The sequence below is a fragment of the Lodderomyces beijingensis genome (assembly GCF_963989305.1).
Source record: "Lodderomyces beijingensis strain CBS 14171 genome assembly, chromosome: 1".
In the NCBI taxonomy this organism is placed as follows: Eukaryota; Fungi; Ascomycota; class Pichiomycetes; order Serinales; family Debaryomycetaceae; genus Lodderomyces; species Lodderomyces beijingensis.
The window spans coordinates 1,256,861-1,281,631 of NC_089970.1; the positions used below are offsets into that span (position 1 = coordinate 1,256,861).

At 44.2% G+C, this 24,771-nt stretch overlaps 8 protein-coding genes across 8 annotated transcripts; 4 read left to right on the plus strand and 4 right to left on the minus strand. All coding sequences in view use genetic code 12, as the record gives it.

Annotated features, from left to right (window-relative positions):
• Positions 1-674: 674 nt before the first annotated feature.
• Positions 675-4,274, minus strand: LODBEIA_P05230 (uncharacterized protein; the record flags this gene model as incomplete). Its single annotated transcript, XM_066975539.1, has 1 exon — positions 675-4,274. One exon carries the CDS (start codon positions 4,272-4,274, stop codon positions 675-677), a length of 3,600 nt encoding a protein of 1,199 aa, XP_066827461.1.
• A 641-nt stretch (positions 4,275-4,915) lies between these two features.
• LODBEIA_P05240 (uncharacterized protein) lies at positions 4,916-7,093 on the plus strand (the record flags this gene model as incomplete). The annotated part of the gene is made up of 1 exon (XM_066975550.1): positions 4,916-7,093. The coding sequence occupies one exon, from the start codon at positions 4,916-4,918 to the stop codon at positions 7,091-7,093; it is 2,178 nt and encodes a 725-aa protein (XP_066827462.1).
• Positions 7,094-7,491: 398 nt separating this feature from the next.
• LODBEIA_P05250 (uncharacterized protein) lies at positions 7,492-8,259 on the minus strand (the record flags this gene model as incomplete). The annotated part of the gene is made up of 1 exon (XM_066975561.1): positions 7,492-8,259. The coding sequence occupies one exon, from the start codon at positions 8,257-8,259 to the stop codon at positions 7,492-7,494; it is 768 nt and encodes a 255-aa protein (XP_066827463.1).
• A 5,944-nt stretch (positions 8,260-14,203) lies between these two features.
• Positions 14,204-15,451, plus strand: LODBEIA_P05260 (uncharacterized protein; the record flags this gene model as incomplete). Its single annotated transcript, XM_066975572.1, has 1 exon — positions 14,204-15,451. One exon carries the CDS (start codon positions 14,204-14,206, stop codon positions 15,449-15,451), a length of 1,248 nt encoding a protein of 415 aa, XP_066827464.1.
• A 1,530-nt stretch (positions 15,452-16,981) lies between these two features.
• On the plus strand, positions 16,982-20,104 carry LODBEIA_P05270 (uncharacterized protein; the record flags this gene model as incomplete). The annotated part of the gene is made up of 1 exon (XM_066975583.1): positions 16,982-20,104. One exon carries the CDS (start codon positions 16,982-16,984, stop codon positions 20,102-20,104), a length of 3,123 nt encoding a protein of 1,040 aa, XP_066827465.1.
• Positions 20,105-20,241: 137 nt separating this feature from the next.
• LODBEIA_P05280 (uncharacterized protein) lies at positions 20,242-21,408 on the minus strand (the record flags this gene model as incomplete). Its single annotated transcript, XM_066975594.1, has 1 exon — positions 20,242-21,408. The coding sequence occupies one exon, from the start codon at positions 21,406-21,408 to the stop codon at positions 20,242-20,244; it is 1,167 nt and encodes a 388-aa protein (XP_066827466.1).
• Positions 21,409-21,806: 398 nt separating this feature from the next.
• LODBEIA_P05290 (uncharacterized protein) lies at positions 21,807-22,664 on the minus strand (the record flags this gene model as incomplete). Its single annotated transcript, XM_066975605.1, has 1 exon — positions 21,807-22,664. The coding sequence occupies one exon, from the start codon at positions 22,662-22,664 to the stop codon at positions 21,807-21,809; it is 858 nt and encodes a 285-aa protein (XP_066827467.1).
• A 707-nt stretch (positions 22,665-23,371) lies between these two features.
• Positions 23,372-23,851, plus strand: LODBEIA_P05300 (uncharacterized protein; the record flags this gene model as incomplete). Its single annotated transcript, XM_066975617.1, has 1 exon — positions 23,372-23,851. One exon carries the CDS (start codon positions 23,372-23,374, stop codon positions 23,849-23,851), a length of 480 nt encoding a protein of 159 aa, XP_066827468.1.
• Between the last annotated feature and the right edge of the window lie 920 nt (positions 23,852-24,771).

A 24,771-nucleotide genomic window follows, 5' to 3' on the forward strand; every position in this document is an offset into this window, starting at 1 on the left:
TTCTCTCTCTCGTCCCTCGTGGATAACAAATAACAAACAACTGTCTTTTCGAGGAAATTCGCTTTGACTTGAATTGAAAATTTGGTTGTAGATGGTTGGAGAGTCAATTTAATCTTGGTCAAAAAAGTTCACCTACTGTGGTCTGGCAGACTGCCGCAAACCGAGTGGTGAATCTGGAATCTTCAGAAAGTGCGAGGGCGCGAGGGTGCGAGGGTAGATCTCGCAGTCGCAGTCAGGTGCTCTCCTCCGCACTACAATCCAAAAAAATTCGAGGAACTCTGTCATGTAGTCGAAAAAAAAGCAGCTTAACGAAATCAGCTCCATCGACTCACTTGACTAGTCTTTTCGTATCATCTCTTTAATCCCATGTGGATATGAACGAAACAAAAAACTCACTTATTTATTCTATGTATTTCTCAGTGGGAAATCTCTGCCTTTTTATAGATTTACAAATGGCTCCCAATGGCTAGAGCACCATATCGTCACTTGACCATGGGTACTACTTGAACCTAAATGTCGCGAAAATTTCACCTTCACAGTTAAGCTCACTCAATTGTGTTTGGCAGACTCAGATGATGAAAAACTTTAAAGGCTTGAGGCACTAGACCGCATTGCGTCACAAGACATCGCGTCCCAAGATTAATATTACATCGTTTACGGAAAAAAAAAGGGACCTATTTACGGATATCAAGCTCTGTCACCAATTCGCCTCCCATAAGTTTAATCTCATCGAAAACTGCTCCCTTGTTGAGCACGACTTCGTCATCGTTTTCGGATTCGGCAGGTTGCACATTTAAGCCCAGGTTGACTCTGAATTTCCGCTTGGTCAACGACGCGGGGACAAACAAACCGCCAATGACATTTTCGTTCTTTGGGCATAAGCTGGTGAATTTCTTGACCGAGAAGATTATGCAGTTGCCAAACTTTTCATTCAAATCTGCAACGTAAGCCTGGACCAAATCGTACTTGGACTCGATATCACTAGGGTACGATGTCAATGGCTGGACCAAGTTCTTGAATGAATTGGGTGGTAGCACGCCTGACGAGGTGGTGAGATCCTGAGCTCTAGTGCGAATGGTAAAGTCGTAATCTTGCAACGCGGGCGTGAAAAGAAGTTCCATATTAGAGTGGTTGATCCCTTGGGCTTTCAACAAACTAACGGCAACTCTCGAAAGCCCCGTGAGTCTCGTGGCAATCGGTAACGTGAGGTTGCTGGACCACAATATTCCCGAAGGGTCGTCCTTGGTGCCGATGAAAAACTGGGTCTTGATCCCCGAGGGGTCGCTTTGTCTGAGTTTGTTGAAATTGTCTTCAATGACCCTGTACGCCTGGATCGATAACTTGTCACTCAATTTCGCGTCTTCGTCGGCCGTGCTCTTGACCAAGTCTAGAATCAACGGCACTTCTTTCCAGTTCCAATTGGCCAAAAAGCAAAGAGTTTGCAAAAACCCATTCTCAACAGAGTGGGGAATGTCGTATGGCGCTGGGTCGACAAATGATTTCAAGACGAGCAACTCCACGAGCTCCTCGCTGAAATGACATAGCAACAACTGAGAATCCAACCATAACTTGAACAACCTCACAACTGGTGTATAGTATTGAAAGTGCTGCGCGAGCTGGGACACGGTTCTTGTATGCTTGACAGACCCTTGGTACTGGCGAACAAAGCTCAAGTAGATGTCTTGGACTAGCGCCTTTTGCTTATCGGCATTAGAGACGGCCCTGAGGTACAATATCTCGTCTCTCTCTGTTAAAACCCTTAATCTGAAGCCGTATCCTTCAGGGGTTAGAATGTTGAGCGCGCACGTGTCCTGATTAAATGGAACACAATGGCTCTTTGTGAGGAATGTGGTGTAGCCAGAGTTCTTCATGGCTTCATGAATCTTGAGCAAAAACGCGCTCTTGACTTTTTCCAAGGCACTTATTTCGTCGGGCCATCTGGTGGAAACTTCAAACTGGATAATGCAGTCGTTCCAATAGTCCGGGCTTGACACGGCAAACGGCACAGGCTGCAATGCTGACGAGTACCTGAGCGCCACCGACGCCGGTAACACCGACTTTACCGTAAGTGGCAACTTCATATATACAAGTTTTTTAGATAAATTATCAAATGAGGTTTTGAGATTAGTGAAACTCGTGAGTGAGTTGGTAACTTGGTTGGCCGCAGTCGGGAGCAAAGGAACTGGTAGTCTCTGCTCGAATTCTCCGCACTCGGTGCAAATGTATTGTGACATCTCGGGCAGCAAGTGCAAGTCGAGAGCATATTTGATGATGGGTACCGCGAGCGGTTCTCTCGCGGTAATAGACCAAACAACACAATGTTGAATCGTTCCGTCTTTAAATCTTCTCAACGACGCCTTTTGGCCCCAGAATGATCGAAATTTAGAGCCGGCCTCTTTATCTTCGTTATCGGGTCCCCTCGTGACTAGTTTGTCCGCCTCTTCTGGGTTCAACTGCAACCCGATAAAGTAACTATCGCTCAGTTGCACGGGCTTCCTTTTGCTGATGGCAAATGAAAAAACTGGTTTCTCGTTTTCAACAACGATAAGCGATGCCCGAGCACCCAAGGCCCTCTCCACTATCGAGTAAATCTTGCGCTTGATGAAATTGTCAAATGTGATGAGTTTAATCTTTTCTATCGCGCCGAATAAATCGTGGACTTCTTCAGGAATGGTGAGTGTGAGAACCAAGTCGTAGTTGATCGGTTCGAATTTCGAGTTTTGGAGCAAGATTGGATCAAATCGATCTCGAACCACATCATTCAATAGCGCCAAAGTCTGCACGGCTTTGCTTTGCAAAGCCTGGTAGGAAGATGTCGTCATCTTCCACAAGACATTGAGCTTGGTGTTTTTATCAAAGATTGTCGGAACATTAAATCCGTCGGCTTTGTATTTCCCTGCCGGGGGTGCGCTTTCGCCGCCGACTTGCGAGGAAAACGACAAGTAACCTTTGTTTAAATCTGTACTGGCCAAATACTGGATAGTTCCTTTAAACATTTGGTACGAAGAAAAACCTGCTAGGAGAATCTTGTTGCCATTGACACCGCCGCCATTAAGCAACGCGCTAACGAGGATGGCAAATTCAAAATGACCAAATCCGCCTTTGCTCAAGGATGAGCTAAACCCACGTTGTTGTAGCCATAGTCTGCCGAGAACACACGCCTCTTTGAAAGCTGCTGTTGACTTTTTGGCCATGTACAAGTATTTCAAGTAGAAATCATACGACGATTGCGTGATAATACTGGAATTGTATAATGGAGTCGCCGGCAATTCTTGAGCATCAGATTGGACTCTGATGCAGTTTTTGTCCGGGAGTAGCTTTTTGTAATCAAATATGCCAAAGGGGAAAGATGCAATCAAATTAATGGTGTATTTAGTTTTGAAAAAAGTCAAGTCATCCGCATTCTCCGTTTGTATGCTTTCGATTCGCAAGACGGGGTTCAACACGTCATCATTTAGATAATGGTAGGTGAGTTTAACGGGCAAGTTGTTTTTTTTAGTCAATGGAAGTAAATGTTCGGCAAGGTACGCTAAATAAAAGGCCCTCTTGTATAATGCTCTATAGTTTAAATAATCCTTTGGTTGAAAGATATCCCTGGGCATGGTCAATGCCACTTCTATGCTCAGGCCCTGGTTAATGCCTGTTCTCAACCCGTACGAACCCACCAAGGAAACCTCTTCTGGAAGTTTGTATGCAAAAGAATATTTGACATTGGTTGGCTTAGGGTCAGGGAACGGAATTGCGATCCGCTTGTGACTAAACAAGTGCTCTGCGTCCTGTAGCGATAAGCCCTCAACAGGCGGTATCTGTTTGATGAGATCGTGCAACCGATGCAACACTTTTTCCATCTTGTCTTCGTGGTGTTTCTTGACTTTGACTTCTTTCATCAACTCGTCTATTTGTAGTTTAAAGATGTTGGATTTGAACAACTCGGCTGCTTCTCTCGCCACTTGAATATCCTGGGCAGTTAGCTGTCTCTTTTGCTTCTTAGTTGGTGGCTGTGATGATAAAGTGCTTGAGTTTTGCTTTTTTTCTCCGTTGACCTCATCTCCAACATCTTCGTCATCGTCGTCGTCATCGTCATCCTCGCTCATGCCATGATGTTGTTCTTCTTGTTCCTCTTCCTCTTCTTCCAAGAGACGTTTCCCCTTGTATCCGTTTGCTGAACGGTCATTCGGCACTTCCTCCCTATCGGAAAAAGCAGTGAATTCTTCAGAGGAGTTCAGTTCATTGCTCGCAGTTTCGACAAGACTCTCGGATTTTCTTTTGCCCATGGTCTCTTGGTAATTTTCCTGAGATAGAAATGATAGTACGTTCCCTCTGGAAAAAAAAAAAAAAGAAGAAACAAGGGTGGACGACACTCTAAACTCTCAGAATCACCTTGAATGAATGAATCGATGAATCAATGAATCAGTGAATGACTGAATGAATGATGAAAAAAAAAAAAGTAAATGAATAACTGCTAGATGACCCTCTCAATTGTCCTTCATGAAAGAGATAAAATGATGAAGAAGAGGAAGAGGAAAAAAAAAAAAAAAAAAAAAGACAATTTTGTGTAATATGAAAATTTAAAAGTTGAAGCAATCACGTGACAATCTGACTGCTACCAAACTAGCCTTTGGTTATATGCAGAATCTTCATTTTTCACTTTGTTAGTGTTGCCTCGACTCTAGTTGTCTCGTTTAGAGAGAAAAAAATAGTGCTATATGGGGAAGCACATGCCATATACATAGACTCGTATTTACCGCACAGACCATATGTGCAACACATATATGTATACGTTTATATATCCGTATAAATATCAACTTTAAAGAGAATCCACTCACCTGGTTCTTCAAACTAATGCAATAGCATTTTTTTCCCACGCTCTCATATATAAGCTGCAAAGGGCGTCATTTGATTTGAAAAAAAAAAAATGTATTATTCCGAGGAGCTTGGTCTTCGCAAGACCGACCCGTGCCGCTGGAGATTGAGAACCGACGCGGTTGGAAAAGAGACGTGGCACTACGTGTCTGCGCAAGAAAGCATTGAGGAGCCGCAATCGTCCTATGTTCAGTGGCTACTCAATGTACCAGATTTCCCCACCCCGTCTGGCCCTCGTGCCGAAACTGCTGGCGAGGCAGCCGAGAAAGGAGCGCATTTCTTGAAGCTCTTGCAGTTGGACAACGGCATATTCCCTTGTCAATACAAGGGACCAATGTTTATGACGATTGGCTATGTTGCTGCGAGTTACTTTTGTCAAATGGAAATACCAGAACCTTATAGGATCGAATTGATACGGTACATTGTCAACACGGCCCACCCCGTTGACGGGGGCTGGGGCTTGCACTCGGTTGACAAGTCAACGTGTTTCGGCACGACAATGAACTACATCTGTCTTCGGTTGTTGGGCCTCCATGCGGACCATCCTGTTGTAGCCAAGGCGAGAAAAACGTTGCACAGGCTAGGTGGTGCCATCAGGAACCCCCACTGGGGCAAGGCATGGATGGCTGTTTTGAATCTCTACGATTGGGAAGGCGTCAATCCGGCCCCGCCGGAGTTGTGGACCTTGCCCTACAGCTTACCGATACATCCTGGTAGGTGGTGGGTCCATACAAGGGCAATATACTTGCCCTTGGGATACTTGCTGGCGAACAAGGTCAGCTGCAAAATCGTTACTCCTCTACTACAGGAATTGAGAAGCGAAATCTACCTCCCCAGCCAGCTACCTTATGAATCGATAAATTTTGGAAAAAACAGGAACAACGTGTGCGGTGTTGACTTGTACTATCCCCACACCAAGATACTCGATATCGCAAATTGCGTGTTGAGCCAGTGGGAAAAAGTGAGACCAAATTGGTTATTGCTGTGGGTCAACTCAAAGACATATGCATTGATTGAAAAGGAGTACAAGAATACTGACTATCTATGTATTGCTCCTGTCAGCTATGCCATGAACATGGTTGTGACGTATTACCATGAAGGCCCCAAGTCCAAGAACTTTGCTGGACTACAACGGAGAATGAATGACATTTTGTTTCACGGTCCGCAGGGAATGACGGTGATGGGCACCAACGGTGTGCAAGTGTGGGATGCCGCTTTTATGGTGCAGTATTTTTTCATGACGGGACTTGTTGACAATCCGCAGTTTCAGGAGATGATTAGGAAGGCTTATTTGTTCTTGGTGAGGTCGCAGTTTACGGAGGAATGCGTGCCGGGGAGCTTTAGGGATAGAAGAAAGGGTGCTTGGCCTTTCAGTACCAAGGACCAAGGCTACACGGTAAGTGACTGTACGGCCGAGGCAATGAAAGCTATAATCATGGTCAGAAACGACGCGAGGTTTGCCGACGTAAAAGATGAGATTCAAGACGAAAACCTCTACGACGCAGTTGAGGTTTTGATGCAAATCCAAAATGTTGGCAGCTGGGAGTACGGGTCGTTTTCAACATACGAAGGGATAAAGTCAACCTTGTTGCTTGAAAAATTGAATCCTGCAGAAGTGTTCAACAACATCATGGTTGAATACCCCTATGTTGAATGCACTGATTCATCGGTGCTCGGTCTCACCTACTTTCACAAGTACTACCCCGACTACAAACCGGACTTGGTGCAACAAACCATCTCGAGTGCAATCGAGTACATCATCAATGTGCAGGACAAAACCGATGGCTCTTGGTACGGTTGCTGGGGAATATGCTACACGTATGCCTCGATGTTTGCGTTGGAGGCGCTCAATTCGATCGGCTTGGACTATTCAAACTCGGTTTCCGTCAAACGAGGATGCGATTTCCTTATATCGAAACAGTTGAAGGACGGAGGCTGGTCGGAGTCGATGAAGTCTTGTGAGACGCACACCTATGTCAACGGGGAAACGTCGCTTGTCGTGCAGACTGCGTGGGCTTTGATTGGGTTGATCTTGGCCGATTATCCCGATAGAGAGCCGATAAGAAAAGGTATCGATTTGTTGATATCTAGACAGTTGCCAAGTGGCGAGTGGAAGTTTGAAGATGTGGAGGGAGTGTTTAATCACAGTTGTGCGATTGAGTATCCGTCTTATAGGTTCTTGTTTCCTATAAAGGCCTTGGGCTTGTATAGCAAAAAGTACGGTCAATGAGGGCAGAGAGGTGGAGAGAAGGTACTCATCCAGCTTCTAGCATCTTTGGCCTTATATATATAGGTTCATACAAAAGTTTCGTTAATGTTAATGGTTCGTTAATTTAACTATAGTATAGGTTCAATAAATATATATAAGGATTGTGAATAAAAACAAACTGGAAAAAACAAAATGAAAAAAAAAAGTCCCGGCTCCCCCCAGAGCGAAAAATTTTTTGACAACAGTAGTAAGAAAATAGCAGTACAACGTAGACAGTTGATTTTGAATAAATAAAATTGAAAAAAACGAAAAAACAAAAAGAAAAAGAAAAAGGTTAAAGGATCCCCATCCCCCCCCTTCATTTTTTGTTCTTGTTTTTTATTTTTTCGAATTGGCTGGTTGGTGTTGGTGGTTTAACCTTACTTGGATAAGGGTATGACATTTGCACGGATGTATGAATTCTGTTTGGTAGCAGTGGCTGCAAAAGCGTTGTAGAATGCCAACACGGCGGTGATGACACCAAAGATTCCACCAACTCTAGTCACGGTGAAAATTCCGGTAAAGTCGCCTGCAGCCAAGAAGATAAAGGTGATTGTCAAGCATGAAAACAAGGCGCAGAATGCCACCGAGGATTTGAAGGTCAACAATGTGAGCATGAAAGTGAAGATGGCCCAGCCTGTTAAGAAGAACCCAGCTGCAGTGGCATATTGTTCCAGTTCGCCGGTGTAAGCAGCCTTGATACCAAACGAGGGAATCTGAATGGCTGCCCAGGCAAGCCAGAATGCGCCGTATGAAGTCAAAGCGGTGAAACCAAAAGTGTTGCCAACAAAGAACTCCCACACACCGGCAAACAACTGGATGGCACCACCAAAGAAGCAGGCCAATCCGACAGCTGCATTGGGGATCCTCATTCCGTAGGCGCCGGCATTAATGAGACACAAGACAAGTGTTGAAATCCCGAAAGCACACAATCCCAATGGACCAGGGTTGGCGAACTTGCTGCGTGCTGAAGGAGTGTATGGCTGCTGCACAACAATTGAGTCCATCAATGCTGCTTGCAACTCGTGTCGGTAGATCTTGAGGTTTCCAAAAATGACATAGTCTCTGGAATCACTAGCGACTTGGACTTTTTGGATGGAGGACTCTTCGGAGTACCCGTTGGAGTGCGCTGAGGCTGTGTCGACCATCTTGATATACTACTTCCTTTTCTTACCTGGTGTTGTCTGTGTCACAATCTGGCTATGGATTTTCCTTTTTTTAAAAAAAAAAAAAAGAAAAAAGAACAAGCACTAGATACAGTTAACTTTGAGATGTCGAAGAAATGAATGACTACAACTCATCTTGAGAAAAGGGAAACTCCTTTGGTTTTATATGTAAAAAGAGAACAACAGAAGAAATGTTTTTGAGTTATACTGGTGCAAAATACAATTTAATTCAAGTACTCCAAGCATCGGGGATTGATGAAGCCAAAAAAAAAAAAAAAAAAAAATCAAATATCGGAGTTGAAAAATTTCGTTGTATCGTACGGCTTTTTGTTTTTTTTATTTTTATTTTCATGAAAATTACATTTACAACTGGCAATACATAGGTAGCAAAAGGTGAAGTAGAAGAAGAAGAAGAGGCTAGTAGTGGTGGAGGTGTGATGGTGGGTTAATATTATCCTCGAAATACCACCAGAAAGGACGGAACCTAAATGATTTTTTGTGCTAAAACCACGCATTCAGAGCAAAAATTAAATATTTTGACGCTTTGACGAAACATGGACAGGTACAGTAGAAGTAGCAGCAGCAGTAACAGCAGTAGCAGTAACCCCATCACATAACATTACATTTGAAGAAGAAGAAGAAGAAGGGGGGGAGTGGTGGAGAAGCAAAGAGTAAAGAGTGTTTGGCTAATAAGTTGGAGCTTCCTCACCAATTTCTTTTTCTTGGTTGTGGTGGTTGGTCCTCTATGTGGGTAGATATTTTTCTTCAACTTGAGACTATCCTTCCACCCCAAGGCTTCTAACACGAAGTGGGTTCTGGCCCAACACTGTGTTTAAAAGTCTCGGGGAATGGATAGTTTGGTTTTTTTTCTTTTCTTTGGACACTGTGTGCAACTTGGACTAAGATGTTTTCAAAGAAATACCTTTCCTCTGGATGACCGAGCATTGGAGGTATGTATGTTCGGGGAATCATCGGAGTGGGTTCGATTCGAGTTCGGAGAATCCCAAATTACCACCCACTATATTTTGTAACCCCCCCTAGACCCCCTACTTTCCCGTGTATATTACACTGTATGTAGTTGTCCCACCACTACTACTGCAACAACGAAAGTTCACCGACTATTAAAGGATACTAAAAATTTTATCACTCACCACCTGCACTAGACCAACGCTGTTGTTGTTTCTAGTTCGTTTCTCATGCATATGTTTACGAAACAATTCGAGGACTTTTTAGAGCATCTTGACGTAGGGAAGACAAAGAACGCCGCCGCATGTAAGATTTAGTAGGCAACTGTATTTGTAATTTATTCTTTTTTTTTTATTTTTTTTAAAAAAACAATCGAAGCCGTGCTCACTTTGTATAGCTTTATCGATTGCGAAAGCAAGTTTGACGCATCAACTTTCATCTTGCCCCCAGATCCTAATGAAAAAAAAAAGGGAAGCCATTGATTTTCCCCGTTGTGATGATGAAGGCACATGTCCTTAATTGGAGAAAATTATATTTGAGGAGAGGGTGGTGGGGGTGAAAGTGGGGGTGGGGGTGGGGGTGTTTGAGAAAAAGCGAGAGGAAGCAGGAGGATAATAGCTTGTGCGCATGAGTAGCAGAAATGCGGCATCACCAAGAACAAGAAGATAATTGTTATATTATTTACCGGTGGTGACAAAGTATTTGTAATAGAATGTAATAGTGGTGGCAGTAGTGTTGTTTTCGTGCCCAAAAGACACCACATCCATCATAATTTCTTTTAAGGATCTCGCTCACAGAAGTTGACATTCTATATTTTACATTATATAATATGTTCTTTCTCGTGATGTTGCTAACTAATAGACGGGATTATACGATTCCAAAGCCAACTTCAATTCACCGCTAATAATTACCCGTAGGAGTCAACGTGGCCTGACAAGAAAAGAAGTGGCTGGGAAGAAAATTGCATGTCGACTTATGTCCGCTTACCACTATATACCCCACATCCATTCCTCAGACTACATTAATCTAGTCGATCAATTTACTCCAACACTACTCGAACCCCAGAAACCCTAAAAATGTGGGGATTGTGCCATCTGCTGTGTATATTTTTCTTTTTTTTTTTTTGCTTCCATATCTCTTGAAGAATTTACGATTGAAAAAAAAACACCGTTAGTGGGGCAAAGCAAGCAACAAGGCAGATGTCCTGTTGAACATCGACCGCTTCGAACAAGGTGATTTGAAAATTGGGGAAATGAAAAAAAAAAAAATTCAGATCATGACTTGCGTCACCTTTGAAACAGAAGACGTCAAAAACAAAATAGCTGTTGTTTGTATTAGTAGCCACTGCACTGAGAGACTAGCTTGGTCACCTATGAACGGATGCTGCTGGGCGTACTTCTTTTCCTCCCCCCCCCCCTGCAAATCTTCTCGAATCGGCGACTTTTGCTTTTCTTGAAAATGTTGGATCGTCCTGAGCTACACATGAACCAATCGTCGAGTTTTTTGTTTCTTGCCACGAGTAGACTGTAGTAGCATCATCATAACGCTGAGGTCTGGTGAGGTGATGAGGTGAGGTGGCGAGGCGAGGTTTGGAATATTGTAATCGTGACTGATCTATTCTGATTTTGGGGGTGACGCAAAACACCCGCTATTTCTTGGGTCCTGCCTTTGATTGAAGTTGTTATTGTTAACGCACGCTGAGATTGTTGAGCTGCTGCAGAGATGTCGGGACTTTGCTCTAACTTACCCGGTGTATTTGTTCTCCCCGGGCTGTTATACTGGCGACAGAAGAGTCGATTGTTGTCAAACATTTTAGAGGCATCTACTTATTCAATACGCCCCCATTCCCCAGTTTTCACATGTAGCATGAGAAAATGTTGTAAACTACATCCTTACACTCGCATTAACTTATAGTTGTGAATGATTTTTAATCACAATTTGGAAGTTTCGAGAAACTGGCTGCAAAAAATGTGTGAGACACGCCATTGCAAAAGCAACAGATAAAGCCTTTTTCTAAGTACTCAACAGGATATTTCAAATTACTAAAGCACCGAAATTGAATCCCCCTACTCCTTCTCGTTAAAAAAGACCTCACCAACATTCATATCATTGTGCTCGACATCTCAGCGATGATCAATTGCTTCAAGGAAACATGATTCGTCAAAACCTGAGATTGCGATATATTCATATGTACATAGATCGGGCCATTATGAGTGATTCACTCTTCACTGATAATGTTGTGTTGATGAGATGGGAAGGCAGTGTGAGGAAAGCTGCCACCAAGACACGGACTGTGCCTTCCTGCTAAATGCCCCTGGCTTTGGACCCGCTCTTCCGGCTATTCAGCTCTTCTCTCCACTGTTAGTTGAGATACTAGAATCAGAACTCTTCAGGTCAAGCCTTTATGTGGATTTTCAGTACACGATGGAAAGCTGGTGTTAGGATGCATTTGGATCTTGTGCTCTGGTACAAGATTGGGGATCTGCAACACAAGATGCAAGATGCAAACGCATCCTTACACCAGCACTTTGTGCATCCACACACCAATACTTAAGCAACATGTCCAAAAAATACGTGTCGTTATGACTTCCAACATCACAGTGGAGAGACAAAGACACACTTACACACCTCCTAAAGCTTGAACTGGGATTCTCGGAGTGCTAGCAGGTCCAAATGCTCAAACTATAATCTTCCTGAGGCAACTAGACTTTTCAAACGCAGCTTTTATGTGGATTTTCAGTACACGGTGGAAAGCTGGTGTTAGGATGCATTTGGATCTTGCGCTCTGGTACAAGATTGGGGATCTGCAACACAAGATGCAAGATGCAAACGCATCCTTACACCAGCACTTTGTGCATCCACACACCAATACTTAAGCAACATGTCCAAAAAATACGTGTCGTTATGACTTCCAACATCACAGTGGAGAGACAAAGACACACTTACACACCTCCTAAAGCTTGAACTGGGATTCTCGGAGTGCTAGCAGGTTCAAATGCTCAAACTATAATCTTCCTGAGGCAACTAGACTTTTCAAACGCAGCTTTTATGTGGATTTTCAGTACACGGTGGAAAGCTGGTGTTAGGATGCATTTGGATCTTGCGCTCTGGTACAAGATTGGGGATCTGCAACACAAGATGCAAGATGCAATCACATCCTTACACCAACTTTTTGTGTATCCACACATCAATACTTGAATAACTTATCCTAATGAAAGTGTCCCTATGGAGGGAAAAAGACACACCCACACGTTTCCTAATGAACAATAAATCGGTCTTCTTTGAATGCTGTTCCGTTAACATTCTCAAATATGAACTTCTTGAGGCGATTGGACTTTTCAAAGGTGACCTTTACGTGGATTTTCTAATACACGGTGGAAAGCTGGTGTTAGGATGCAACTAGATCTTGTGCCATGATATCTCCCCGGGGATCTCACATCTTGTGCTCTGGTATCTTTCTGGGGGGATCCCACATCTTGTGTCTTACTGGTGGATCTGCAACACAAGATGCAAGATGCAAACGCATCCTTACACCAGCTTTTGTGCATCCACACACCAATACTTAAGCAAGACGTCCCAAACAACGTACCATACTGAACTTCAACATCATAATAGATGGACAAAGGCATTCCCACACACTCCTAATGAACCTTGAACTGATATTTATGGGACCCTGCTTAGTTTAAAAACGCAAACAATGAGCTTCTCGAGGTGACGTGCAGTTCCTGAAAACTCCTTAGTTTTTTTTGTTAACGTTTTTGTTTCATATTTTGGTCAAATATTTCGAGAATTTACCGAGCAAAATCCTGGGGTCAAACCGTGTACAGCAACAACTCGCGAAAAAAAAGGAAGAAACCATAGTCAACTTTGTAAGCGTAGTATCCTATTACTGATAGGGCTTGCCGCACTTGAATAGTTGAGAATGTTGAAATTTGCAAACATTATGCCAGGGACTAATAGAAACAAAATCTGATGCATCTGGCCGCTATGAACCACTAAAGAAAAAAAAAGAATTTACTCATTTACCAATTTCCATTCCATTCCATTGCAATGTAGAATATGATGCGATTGATTCAAACTGAGATGAAGATCACGTAAAGAGGAGTAAATGAAGAGTTTAAAAAAAATATGAATCCTTGCGGTTTACTCTGGCTCGATCCCCCACCCTATACGCCTCGGTACAGACAAGAACCCATTCCCTTCTGAGAAGCTTGAGTCACCGCCACAAACGACAGAGATAAACTGTGCGCTTTTTTTGGAAAAAAGTCTTGATTAAGCGACTTGTGAATCACACATACAAGTGAAGCCACTCATCGACAGTAGAACGTCTCGAATTCGCGGGCTTCTCTCCTCCCTCCCATGCTAGTGCTCTTTTTCCAAAAGAACAGACGTTGCGCTTTTGGGAGCTTTGAATGCTGATGAATGAGACCCAAAATAAAACAGAGCCACCATGATTTTGCTAGTACTAGGGTCTCCGGATTATTCCCAATAGTTCTAAAAGAACCTTCAAGAGGTTGTAAATTTATACTGGGCCGGTTTCAATTTTCCTACGCACCGTTAAAATGGCAAATGCAGAGACCGAAACATATCAGATTAGGGATAAACCATCATGTTCTCGGCTCGTAAACTGGGGGGGGGGGGCTTCAAAGTGTAAAGACTCAGTTATGCTCATACCTTGGAAATTTTACTTTAACGTTGTTGTTGTTGTTGTTGTTATTGCTGCTGTTGTTGTTGTGAATATTGACCAGTCGAGCTTGTCAATTGCTCGGTGGCTGTAATCGGTGATCCCAAAATTGATCCGAAAAAAAAATAATAATCGTGGCAACCATCGACCTGCCCATCCCCACAAACACACACACACACTCACACACAAACAGACACAGACATACATCCTCAGAGATATCAATATTGACCTCAAATTCAGTCCTCAATTTCTCTAACAGGATAATTAAAAAAAAAAATGCCGATATCAGAGAGTGATGTTCCTGAAGACTTGAAATCAGATAAGCTGATAACCGTATTCTTGAAAAGATCGGTCGAACTAGCCAACGTTGAGCCTGTCCTAAGTTATTACTGCAAGATTTTCGTACTCGAGTACGTGTTGGAGAACAAGCTACACGTTAAAGCAAAAGCCAACGAAGAATTCACCATCAAGCTATTAGACGACACGGAGTCTATTAAAAACAGCACAGAGGACGCAGAGTTGAATGAGGTGTTGAAGAACAAGGATTTGTCATTCGGCTATGTATTCAAATTCGTTTACAATTTGTTCAACTCGTGTCTTGAGAGCTTGATCGGCTATGAACCAAGCCAGAAAGCACAATTGGTGGGCAAATTCAGGGCCACATTGGACTTTTTCAAGTTGTTTGACGTTTTCAAAAGTTCAGGAGACAATCTAAACTACGCAAAGTATACCGGCGACAAGATACATTCTTGGGACGAGTTGGACAAGGGGAATAAGGAAAAAGTAAAGATTTTAAAGTATCAGCTAACGAGATTGATCAAAAACGAAATTCCATTTGTTGCCAAAACCTCCACTAACGACAACGGCAACGACGACGACGCAGCGTTGGAGAAAGAATTGGATGACGAAATAACAAATATCAAAGCTGATGAGCTGCTCAAGGGTGATGATGACCTCGAGTTAAACGCTGAGGATGATGATGGTGACGACCATGTCTCAGCTCGCGTGGTTGACGAAGGAGAAAAGCTGGAGAAGGACGCAAAATCCAGCGACCAAAAGGACGTTGATCTTCATCTTCCAGGAGCACCACACTTCTTGCCATCTGAAGAGCCCGATGACGGAGCCGTCAAGTTGCCCGGGACCCCCAAGTACTTACCCGATGAAGACATATCTCATATCAACAAATCTGGCCCGATACATTATATCCAACCTCAAAATGAGGACACAACAAGCCGTCGTTCAGAAGAAAAACCACTGGTCAGTCGTAATGTTCTGCTGCATACCAATACTACTAGCAATACTCCACTTCCCCCTCAACAACAACATCAACATCATCACCAGAAACCGCTCAGCAAAGAAAACATTACACAAATATTGAATAGAGACGATGCCATCACCCGAATTCAGAAACACACAAAATTTGCCAATTCTGCTTTGCAATTTGACGATATAAATGAAGCGGAAAAGCAGTTGCGACAGGGATTGGAGTTGATACAACTCTTGAAGAAGCAAGACGAGAATTGAATTCCTTGGATAGCGATGAATTTTTTTTTTTTTTTATATTCGAATCCACAGCTATGATGAATGTGGTATACTGGTGTCATCGATGGAGTGACGTGCGTATGAAACAAGGTCGCAAGACAAGAAATGAGACTAAGCCTCGCTCCCCCCCCTCAATCTATTTTCACTTGATCTGAGCCGCTTCGTATATAGTCAGATCAAATCAAACCAAATCTTAGATGTGGTTATGAACCACGGTTGTATTGGTGGAAAAAAAAAAAGAAAGAAAAAGAAAAAAACGATTCATGTTTGGAAACCAGTGTGGATACGCTTCCGATACTATTGAATATTGAGTAATTTCCCATTGGCAGTAGAGGAGATGTAGCATGGGATTCTCTTTTCTTACACATGACACCACGGGTTCAGTCAACATCCTTATGGTGACTTCTTTTTTTCTTTCTACCAAGTGGATCTTGCACATGTGGCGACACCACAATCTCTGAAAGAAGTGAAACAGTAAATAAGCATCGAGAAAGAGACGCACGCAGCCACGTTTTACCCCTTCTCTAGCATCTTTTTGTTAAATAATCTGCACATCTTTTGAAGGAGAAGAAGGGCACGGTTGACGGTGTGAGTTCCGATGGAATAGCTGTTGTTACTTGTAGACATAACCCATTATGGCCACGTCGACTGGTTTGTTGCTAATAGCGCTAGTACCAGGAGTAGTAAACACCACGACGGCATTCGAACCTGACCTCTGCTAATTATTAGCCGCTTAGATTATTTTTTTTTTTCTAGTTTTAAAACGTGACCGTAACTTTCGCAACAGTTTTGTTAGAGAGTGCGAAGTAAACAACACACTACTGCTACTGCTACTACCAACCAACTATCCAACTGTAATTTTTGTTCAAGCTACAACGAGAAACACCACAACGCTCGCCCGCACCCTCTTTCCCCACTAAGAAAAAAGAGAACCAAAAACCAAAAAAAATTCCATCTAGCAGAGATTTTTATTTTACAACCAAATATCCAAACAACAGTCAACAGTCAACAGTCGGCCAATACCAACCGATAACAACAAGCAGCACAACACTCCTTCTCACACACCTCCCTCCCCCGTACACCTACCCAAACTCCCAAGGCGACTCGACTCGACTAGACTCAACTCAACTGCCAGAGCCCTCTTATTTAACGCGGCGCGCGCGCACTTTACTTGGCTTTACTCAAGACCCCCTCTTTCTCCCGCCAACCACACTTTTACATCAAAATACAACAACAAGTTTTCGACTTTCTACAGTTACAGAACACTCACAACCCACAGAACCTAAACTTCACCCAAGCCAAGTCATTTGAACATCAATATCAAAGGAGGATCTCAAAAGTCACCTTTTTTTTTTTTTTTTTTTTTCTTCAAAACCACTATCTACACAACTCGCACCGTCAGATTTTGTATTCACCAACCCTTTTTTTTTTTTGGTCTTTTTTTTTTTTTTCATCAAATTTACCAAAAAGGACAGCATATTGTACCCATATATTTTTCACACAACAAGTACCATGAATGCCATCAAGAAAAGAATCAGCAGCTCGCAGCAGAATGACTCGCTTAGTCCCAATATCAGCAACTCGGCTAGCAGTACCAACAGAATCAGCACGTCTAGTGAAAGAGAGAACCTAGAAGGGTTATCGCGTGAACTTATCCCCATAGTGACATTAATGTCATCGCAATCCCATCGACGTTATAACGAAGGACTTTTTATGATCTACTACGATTTAAACGGTGATGGTAAACCGGCAGATCGAGAATGGAAAGAGGTTTACGGTATTTTAACCGGTAATCAGCTAGCTTACTGGGACGCTGCCAGTTTAGCCCAATTCAAGCACAACCCCGATGCACTTTTCGATTTATCGGCAAAGCCCAACTATATCAACTTCACCGACTCCGTATACAATGCCGTTAAAAGCTTGCCTGCGGCAACTCAGAATCTCGATAATGTCATCATTGTTTCAACAACGTTGAAAAACAGATACATCCTCCAATTTAAAACCGTGAGCGATTTGAACACATGGTATTGCGCGTTGAGGTTATCAAACTACGAATACAAGTCCTTGCAGGAAGCATACACCGGAGCTTTGCTATCTGCTAGAGGCTCTAGATTATCTGACATTCGAACCATCTTGGCTGAAAAAAGATTTGATCATGAAGAATGGGTCAGTATCAGATACGGAAGCGGGATGGCCTGGAAGCGCTGCTACGTCGTGGTTGAACCGTCGACTTCTAAAAGAAAAGAGTTTATACCGGGCCGAATCTTGTGCTATGAAAACGAACAGAAAAAGAAAAAGGGCTTGATGGCGGTGCTCACCAATGCCTCAGCCGTGGCAGCTGTATATCCTCAGTCGCATTTATTGATTGACCACTCAACCATGTTGAAGATGGAAGGATTCATCAATTTCACCTCGCCAAGTTTGTCAACCAAAGTCAGTGCGAGAAGCGCAAGCGATTTCAAACAAACATCCGTGTTCTTGATGCCCGAGCAACACTCAGCAGTACCAGGGTTCGACACTTTGATTAGGTTCTTGGTGCCGTTGTTGGACGCCTTTGGGCTTTACGGAAGACCTAAACGGTTAAAGGCCAACCGTAACGATGTTGACTCGCTTTTATTTGGACTTCCCACTTTACCCCACGTCCACTACTTTGAATTGGAAGATATAATCAAACTAACCAGCCAAGGCGATTTCTTCTCGTGGGATATGAAAGCTTGGAACTCAAACATCCAGGCCTTGTTGAAATCAAAGATTGATCGAGGCTACGACGGTTGTGGGAGCCAGAAAGGCTACAGCGGAGCTATCAAGTCTCTCAAGAGTCCAGTTTTGAGCACCACACCAAGAAAGACGAGTGCCAACACGCAGCTTTCCTCTTCGTCGTCGTCTTCCTTGAGAAAGACATCTTCAAATTCAACTCAGCCACCCAACAACTACCTTCCAACCAGTCCGTCTCCAAGGTTAGCCGGTAAAGGTCTTGACCGCAATGTCAACAACCTATCTGTCGAGACAATGAATAAGGGAGCCTCAGGCAAAAGCAGTGACCGTACTACTACCACCCCGCGGATTCTTGTCGACGAGTCTGCTGCTGATTACCGTCGTCACGATTCGGTGCAGCTCGCGGAAATATACCAGAAATACTCGGATTTGAAGTACCCGGATTTGAACCCACCAACCGATGCTCTGTACACAACGGGCGCGGTGAAGAATTTGAATGGCGATGACTTGTCGGCTGGAATAAGCAAACTCGATATGAACAAGAACGTTTATCCTACCAACGACAGCGGTCTCTTCAGTGGAGATGACGACGAAAACTACGACGACGATAGCGGAGAAGACAGCGTTGACGTGAGAACAATCGGGTTGAACTCGCTGAAGAATAGCGCAAAGAGCAGCGGCTTGAAGGTGCCCTCATATGCCGACAAAAGCAGCAGCCACTCATCGGTTGCATCTCCAATGACACAGTTTAATGATTTCCGCGACCAGTTAAAAACCGTGGAGGGGTTCAACAATGACTCGCTCTCCAGCCTCAGTTCGGGATCTTCTTCAAAGCCGACACCTCCTCCGCATGCACTGCCCGAAAATCTCGATGAGGTGCAGGGAGCAAACACCAACACTGCGACGTCGTCCAAGTCTTCCCTTAAGTATCCAGGTGCGGTTAAATCACCGCTAGCTATTGCCGATCCCACCGACAAACCGAGATTCATCTCGTCACCAAACTCATCGCAAAACCATATAAATAGGTTCCCAAACAGCCTGCCAATACCCTCAACGTCGCCGACAAAAAGAGGGGGAGAATTGCAATACCCCGTTTCTCCTGTTCGTGTGGACGAATCGAAACTTGCCTCAGCCTCAAACTCACACCCACACTCACACTCGAATAGCGATTTGCAATACCCCGTTTCTCCCGTGCGTATGGACGAGTCAAAACTTGCCTCAAACTCACACTCGCATTCAAATAGCGATTTGCAATACCCTGTCCCCTTTGGTCAGAGACAGGCGTCACCACCACGATCGAGGCAGAATGCACCGCAACCGGGACTTTCTCAGGGCCAGAATCTGTCGAGGGGAGGGCATGCATATCCAGTAGCAGTGGACGCCCTGAAGATGAAAAGAAACGCAAACGGACAGTACGGACATCACAGTCAGCACGGTCAGAGGCCGGACCCTCGCCATCATCATCATACAGCAGCCAACAGCAATAATAACTTGGGCCGCCATCAACAACCTGTGAATGTGCCTCAAACTCATGCTGCCAAGGGGGTAAATTACCAAAATGCTTCTCGTGGTGGAGGAGCACCGCCGCCGCCGCAGCCGCTGCAAATTCCACTCAACAGCGGAGTGATGTACTCTTCTCGGCCAGATCCAAATCCCGCGGCACGTCATCAAGCGGTGCCTCTGCAACAACAAAGACTCCCACCCCATCATCCCAACCAACCCTCTTACCAAACTACAGGAGGAGGTAATTTACGTGGATACGATAATCCTCAGTATCTCTACAGCTACAGTAACGTCCCTGGTCAAGGTCAAAATTATGCACCGCAAGGACAAAGCTCGTTAGCACAGTCGCGACATCCATATGCGCAAGCGCCAGATCAATACCGTGGCGGTGGCAGCAGCAGCTCGAGACAATACTAAGCTCTGCCGCGGGAGGGGGGGGAGCAGGGTGGGTCAAGTCGGAAATACAACGAGTAATTTGTTAGACGTTACGAAAACTCTATACAGAGACAGGGACAGTCGCTTGCAGGACACAATGTTTCAAACAATAAACAATCCTAAATCTTTTGAAGGCACATTCTCGGAACGAACCCAGTCTCGTTCAAAGTTAAACTCTTCTCGCTCTCTACCAAGCGAACCTTGAACCACCCATCGCTATGTTTCTCCAACACAGTGCATTTGTCTCCCACCAGCAAAGTCAATTCGTCGCTGAGTTTCTTTGTATACGACCTAATGGCAATGTACAACTCCCGGTTCAATACATTCTGGTCGTCAGCGCTCAGACCTTCTCCGTTGATTTTCAAAATCTGCGGCCGGACGCTATCGGGCTTCTCCTCCGTGATCTTACCAAGCTTGAACTTCTTAAGGAAAATCGGAGTCATCATCGAAGCAGACATACGCTGAACAAAACCACCACCACCATTACCACCACCTCCTACTCCTCCTTCTTGGCCTTCTTCTCCTCTCCCTCTTGCTTCGTTAGCTTGATTCTTCTCTCCCATTTCCCGCTCCCGGTCTCTAACCGGCCACATCCGGCTCAACCGGTTCATCAGCCTTTGGAAAGTACTTTGTTCTTGTCGATAATCTTGCAAATCCTTGGCGGTTTTCAAATAATTTGAAGGCGAGAACAACACGGGATAAGGTTGTTTCTGCTCAGCAGATATGGTCCGAGAACTCGTGGGTGAAGCTGCGGCATTGTCCAGGAAAGTGAACGACTTGAATTGCGGCAATTGTTTCTGCTTCGACTTGCGTATGCGCATATAGTACCATGCGCCCAAGGCAATAAAGAAGACCGCAAACACCGCGATCGGCACTCCAACCGCAATGCCGACCTGGTTTGAATTCGACGTTGGTACGTCGCCAAATTGCAAGTGGGGCGAGTAGGTTGATGACGTGGCAGACTGGACCGAATTGGCAGCAGACAGAGCTTGCAAACGCGTACTTGTGTTTGAGACAACGGTGGTTTGCTGTGAGCTAACGAGCTTGGTTGACGGCTGTGGCTGGCTTGCGACTGAGCTTGAGACTGAGCTTGGCGCTTGCGTTCTTGAATAGGTCACCGGTATCGACATCACCAGCTGCGTTGCAATGGTTGTCTCAATCCATGAGATATACCCATCGGGGTTCTGAGAGGGGCTTGCACCCGCAGCTTGCATGAGACCATTCGAGAAGGTAGCTGTTCTCGTCAAGGTCATGATCAAAGTGGTATCGTCGTTCAATTGAGACATTTGATCTCAAATTCCCTCCCCCCAAAAAAAAGCAAAGCACTACTCGCCTCTAGCCAAAGAAATCAAGCTGCCGACCCCATTCTTTTATATAGCAAGCTTCCCTAGAATTTCAAGAGCGTCATAGGTGTGTTTGAAAAGTGAAACGTTGAGGTCTGAAAGAATAGTTGCGACTAAAAAAAAAAAAAACAAGAGAAAGAAGATTTCGTGGGGAGAGATCTGATAAATCCAAACGGCTCTGCAACCGCGATTTTTTTTTTTTTTTTTTTTTTCGTTTTTTCTTCATAATTGTTTCATATATTCTATCCTTTTACAACGTAAAACTAAGAGAGTTCTTGGTCATGTGTATACATACAACGTGATGCGATGCAGGTAGTCTGAATCTAGAAGGACACAAATTCTTAGACCGGCAATATGGCAATGCCATCATCTGTTTCCCGGCTTCTAGGCTGGGTACAATCTTCACCACGCAAGTCCTCCCAGTAGTGATGAAACACCATCCATGCAAAGCAGCATCCCAAACACGAGCCCAAAATGATGTCGTAGAAATGATGCCTGTAGTCTTGGGCTCGACTCAAGGAAATATACAAGGCCACCAATAGTGGTAACGCCGTCAATACGTACTTGTATAAAAGTTGCGGCGGCTTCCTCAACAACTGGAATTGTCCAGCGAGCCAAAGCGTCAAGTACAGAAACGCGACAAAGCTGATGGAGGAGTGTCCCGATGGAGTGGATCTGAGCCCATCGAGAAGCACGTCAGCGCCGTAGGGGGCCGTGCAAACACTAATATCAACTTGCCGGTCCACGGGTGTTTCCGGTGGAGCGCCACATCTAGCCAAGAAATCGGGCCTGGGTCTGGCAATCCAGTTCTTGAAGATATCCGTGACTATCCCCGTTGAGCTGATCGCCACGGCCAACCCCAAAACGGCAACTTGAACATTATGAAAGATTTGCTCCTCTCCGTTCTTGCTATTTCGCAGATTACGGTGCTTCAAAAAAGTGGCTATGACAATCACCAACGAAGGGAGTATTGATGCCAACGCGATGCACTGAGGGCCCGATACCCTTTCGACAGTGGCGTGAGGGTGCGATAATGTCAAGTCAGATAACGAGAATTGGCGACTAAAAGGCCGGGCATACTCTGCCACGACAAAGAAATACGCGAGCAAAATCGTCGTTACTATCCAGTCGGGGATATATCTTCGGAACTTTGGGCCCTTGAGATACAATATGAGTGATTCCTGGAGGTCGTACGACATTGATGAGTGTTGGTGGGCGACAGTGTGGCCAGTGTGTTTACGTATGTATGTACATATATCTGTGTGTGGGTGTGAATAGGTCTTTTTTTTTTTGGCGGAGTAAATAGTTTACTCGGGCCGCCAATTGGGTTGGACCCTCGATCGACCCCGCTACATATATTCATTTATATATATACACGCATATTTAGCTTACGTGGTAGATGCAACAGAATCCTTGATACATTGTGCATCAGGGTTGTACAAAGGGCCCATCGCAAAGATGGAGGAAGGAATGTTTACATCGTCGCGGTTATTACTGGTACACCTTTATCGCCATAGTCTTTCCGTTGGATTCTGTCCTCCTCCTCCTCCAAAAAAGAACAACACTGCAAGTTGATCTTTGGCTACCCTGTAAACAGGTATCATTACGATCTCTTTTCTTCATATCTGATCACCATGTACAATACATCATGGAACCGCTTGCTATTGCCTTTCTGCTCTTGCGAGGTACAACAGCCTAGCGGCACACATTGTAAATCATTTGCAGCCTTCTCTCTCAATGGTCGTGCGACTCCTTTCAAAACCTGCAACGCTTTTTTTTTTTTTTCGTTTTTTTTTTTTTTCAGACAAAATTTGTCAAAATTTTTCAACATTGCAAGACTCCAAGAATTGATACATTTCACATACAACATATCCAATTGAAATAACCCATAGCGAAAGAAAAAAAAATGCCCGTGGACCCAGAAAAGTTAGCCAAGTTGCAAAAGTCCACAGCCAAGAAGGTTGGAGGATCTAGGGTCAAAGCCAAGAAGGGAGTGAAGACCGAACAGGACGACACCAAGTTGATCGAAACCTTGGGAAAATTGAAAGCCACCAAGATCGAGGGAGTCGAAGAGGCTAATTTCTTCAAAGACGATGGAAAAGTTTTACACTTCAACAGGGTTGGCGTTCAAGGTGCCCCAGCTTCAAACACTTTTGCTTTCACGGGATACCCTCAAGAAAAGAACATTACCCAGTTGATTCCACAAATCTTACCACAATTGGGTGCTGAGAACTTGGAAATCTTGAGGCAATTGGCCGAGCAAATCCAAGCTGGCAAGAATCCTAAGGACTTTGGAACTGGTGCTGGAGAATCCACAGGAACTGCTGAGGAGGGCAACGACGATATCCCTGACTTGGTTGACCAAAAGTTTGATGACGTTGAGTAATTGTATCTTCAATGAAATTTTTTTTTTTGGCTGTTTCATTTGGCTTGCGGAGCTCTACGATTTGGGATTTTTGAAAGACAAAATAAAGAAAATGGCAGTATGTATATTCTGATGGGTCGATGTGTCCTTCCACTATGAAGGCTTTTTTTTTAAAAAAAAGAAAATTATACCTTAATCTCTTGTCAATATTCATTCACCTACACATGTCTGTGCTATGAGGGTGCCATTCCACCTTCCCCCCTGTGTAAATTTCATTTGCTTTGCAAAAGAAAGTCTTTGCTCATTGTTTCAGACGAAGTTGAGACGTTCCTGTGTCTTGTTCCTGGCTCTAAAAGCTTTTGAGACTGTGGTGCCTCTCTTCTTATCGGGAAGTATCTACACTGCTGCGTGCTTCCTGCGGAGCCTTTTTTTTAATCGAGCACCGGCGCCCACTTGCAGCCGACGCACTGGGAGACTCCACCAAAAAGTAGTCCCTTTTTGCTTTTTCTTTCACTTTCGCATGAGGAGTTGTCGCCATGAAGCATCAATGTCCTGTTGCTGCATGCAGCTTCAGCGATTCTCAGCCATCCTTGAAAAGAACAAAAATGGTTTCTCTTGGAACACTTGCCGTTCCTCCTCCTCTCCTCTCCTCCCCCAATCTAACTAGTGCTTTTTTGTTCTCATTTGTCTCGAATATCCGACCTTGCGCCACTGCTTGTTCTTTCTTTGAGGCATCAACTCTATGCTCCACACTAACAGAAATGAACAAGCAAGCTAGCTTTCTTGGTTTGAAGCGTGCACTCTGTAGCGCCAATTTTTTCAAAGTCAAAGACATTAGAGGCTTTTGAATCAAAATGCCATCCAAGTATCAAGAAAACCTCCCACTGACCTTTTCAGACGTGAGTTGATGAAAAATTGAATGTTGTTGCACCAAGAGCCCG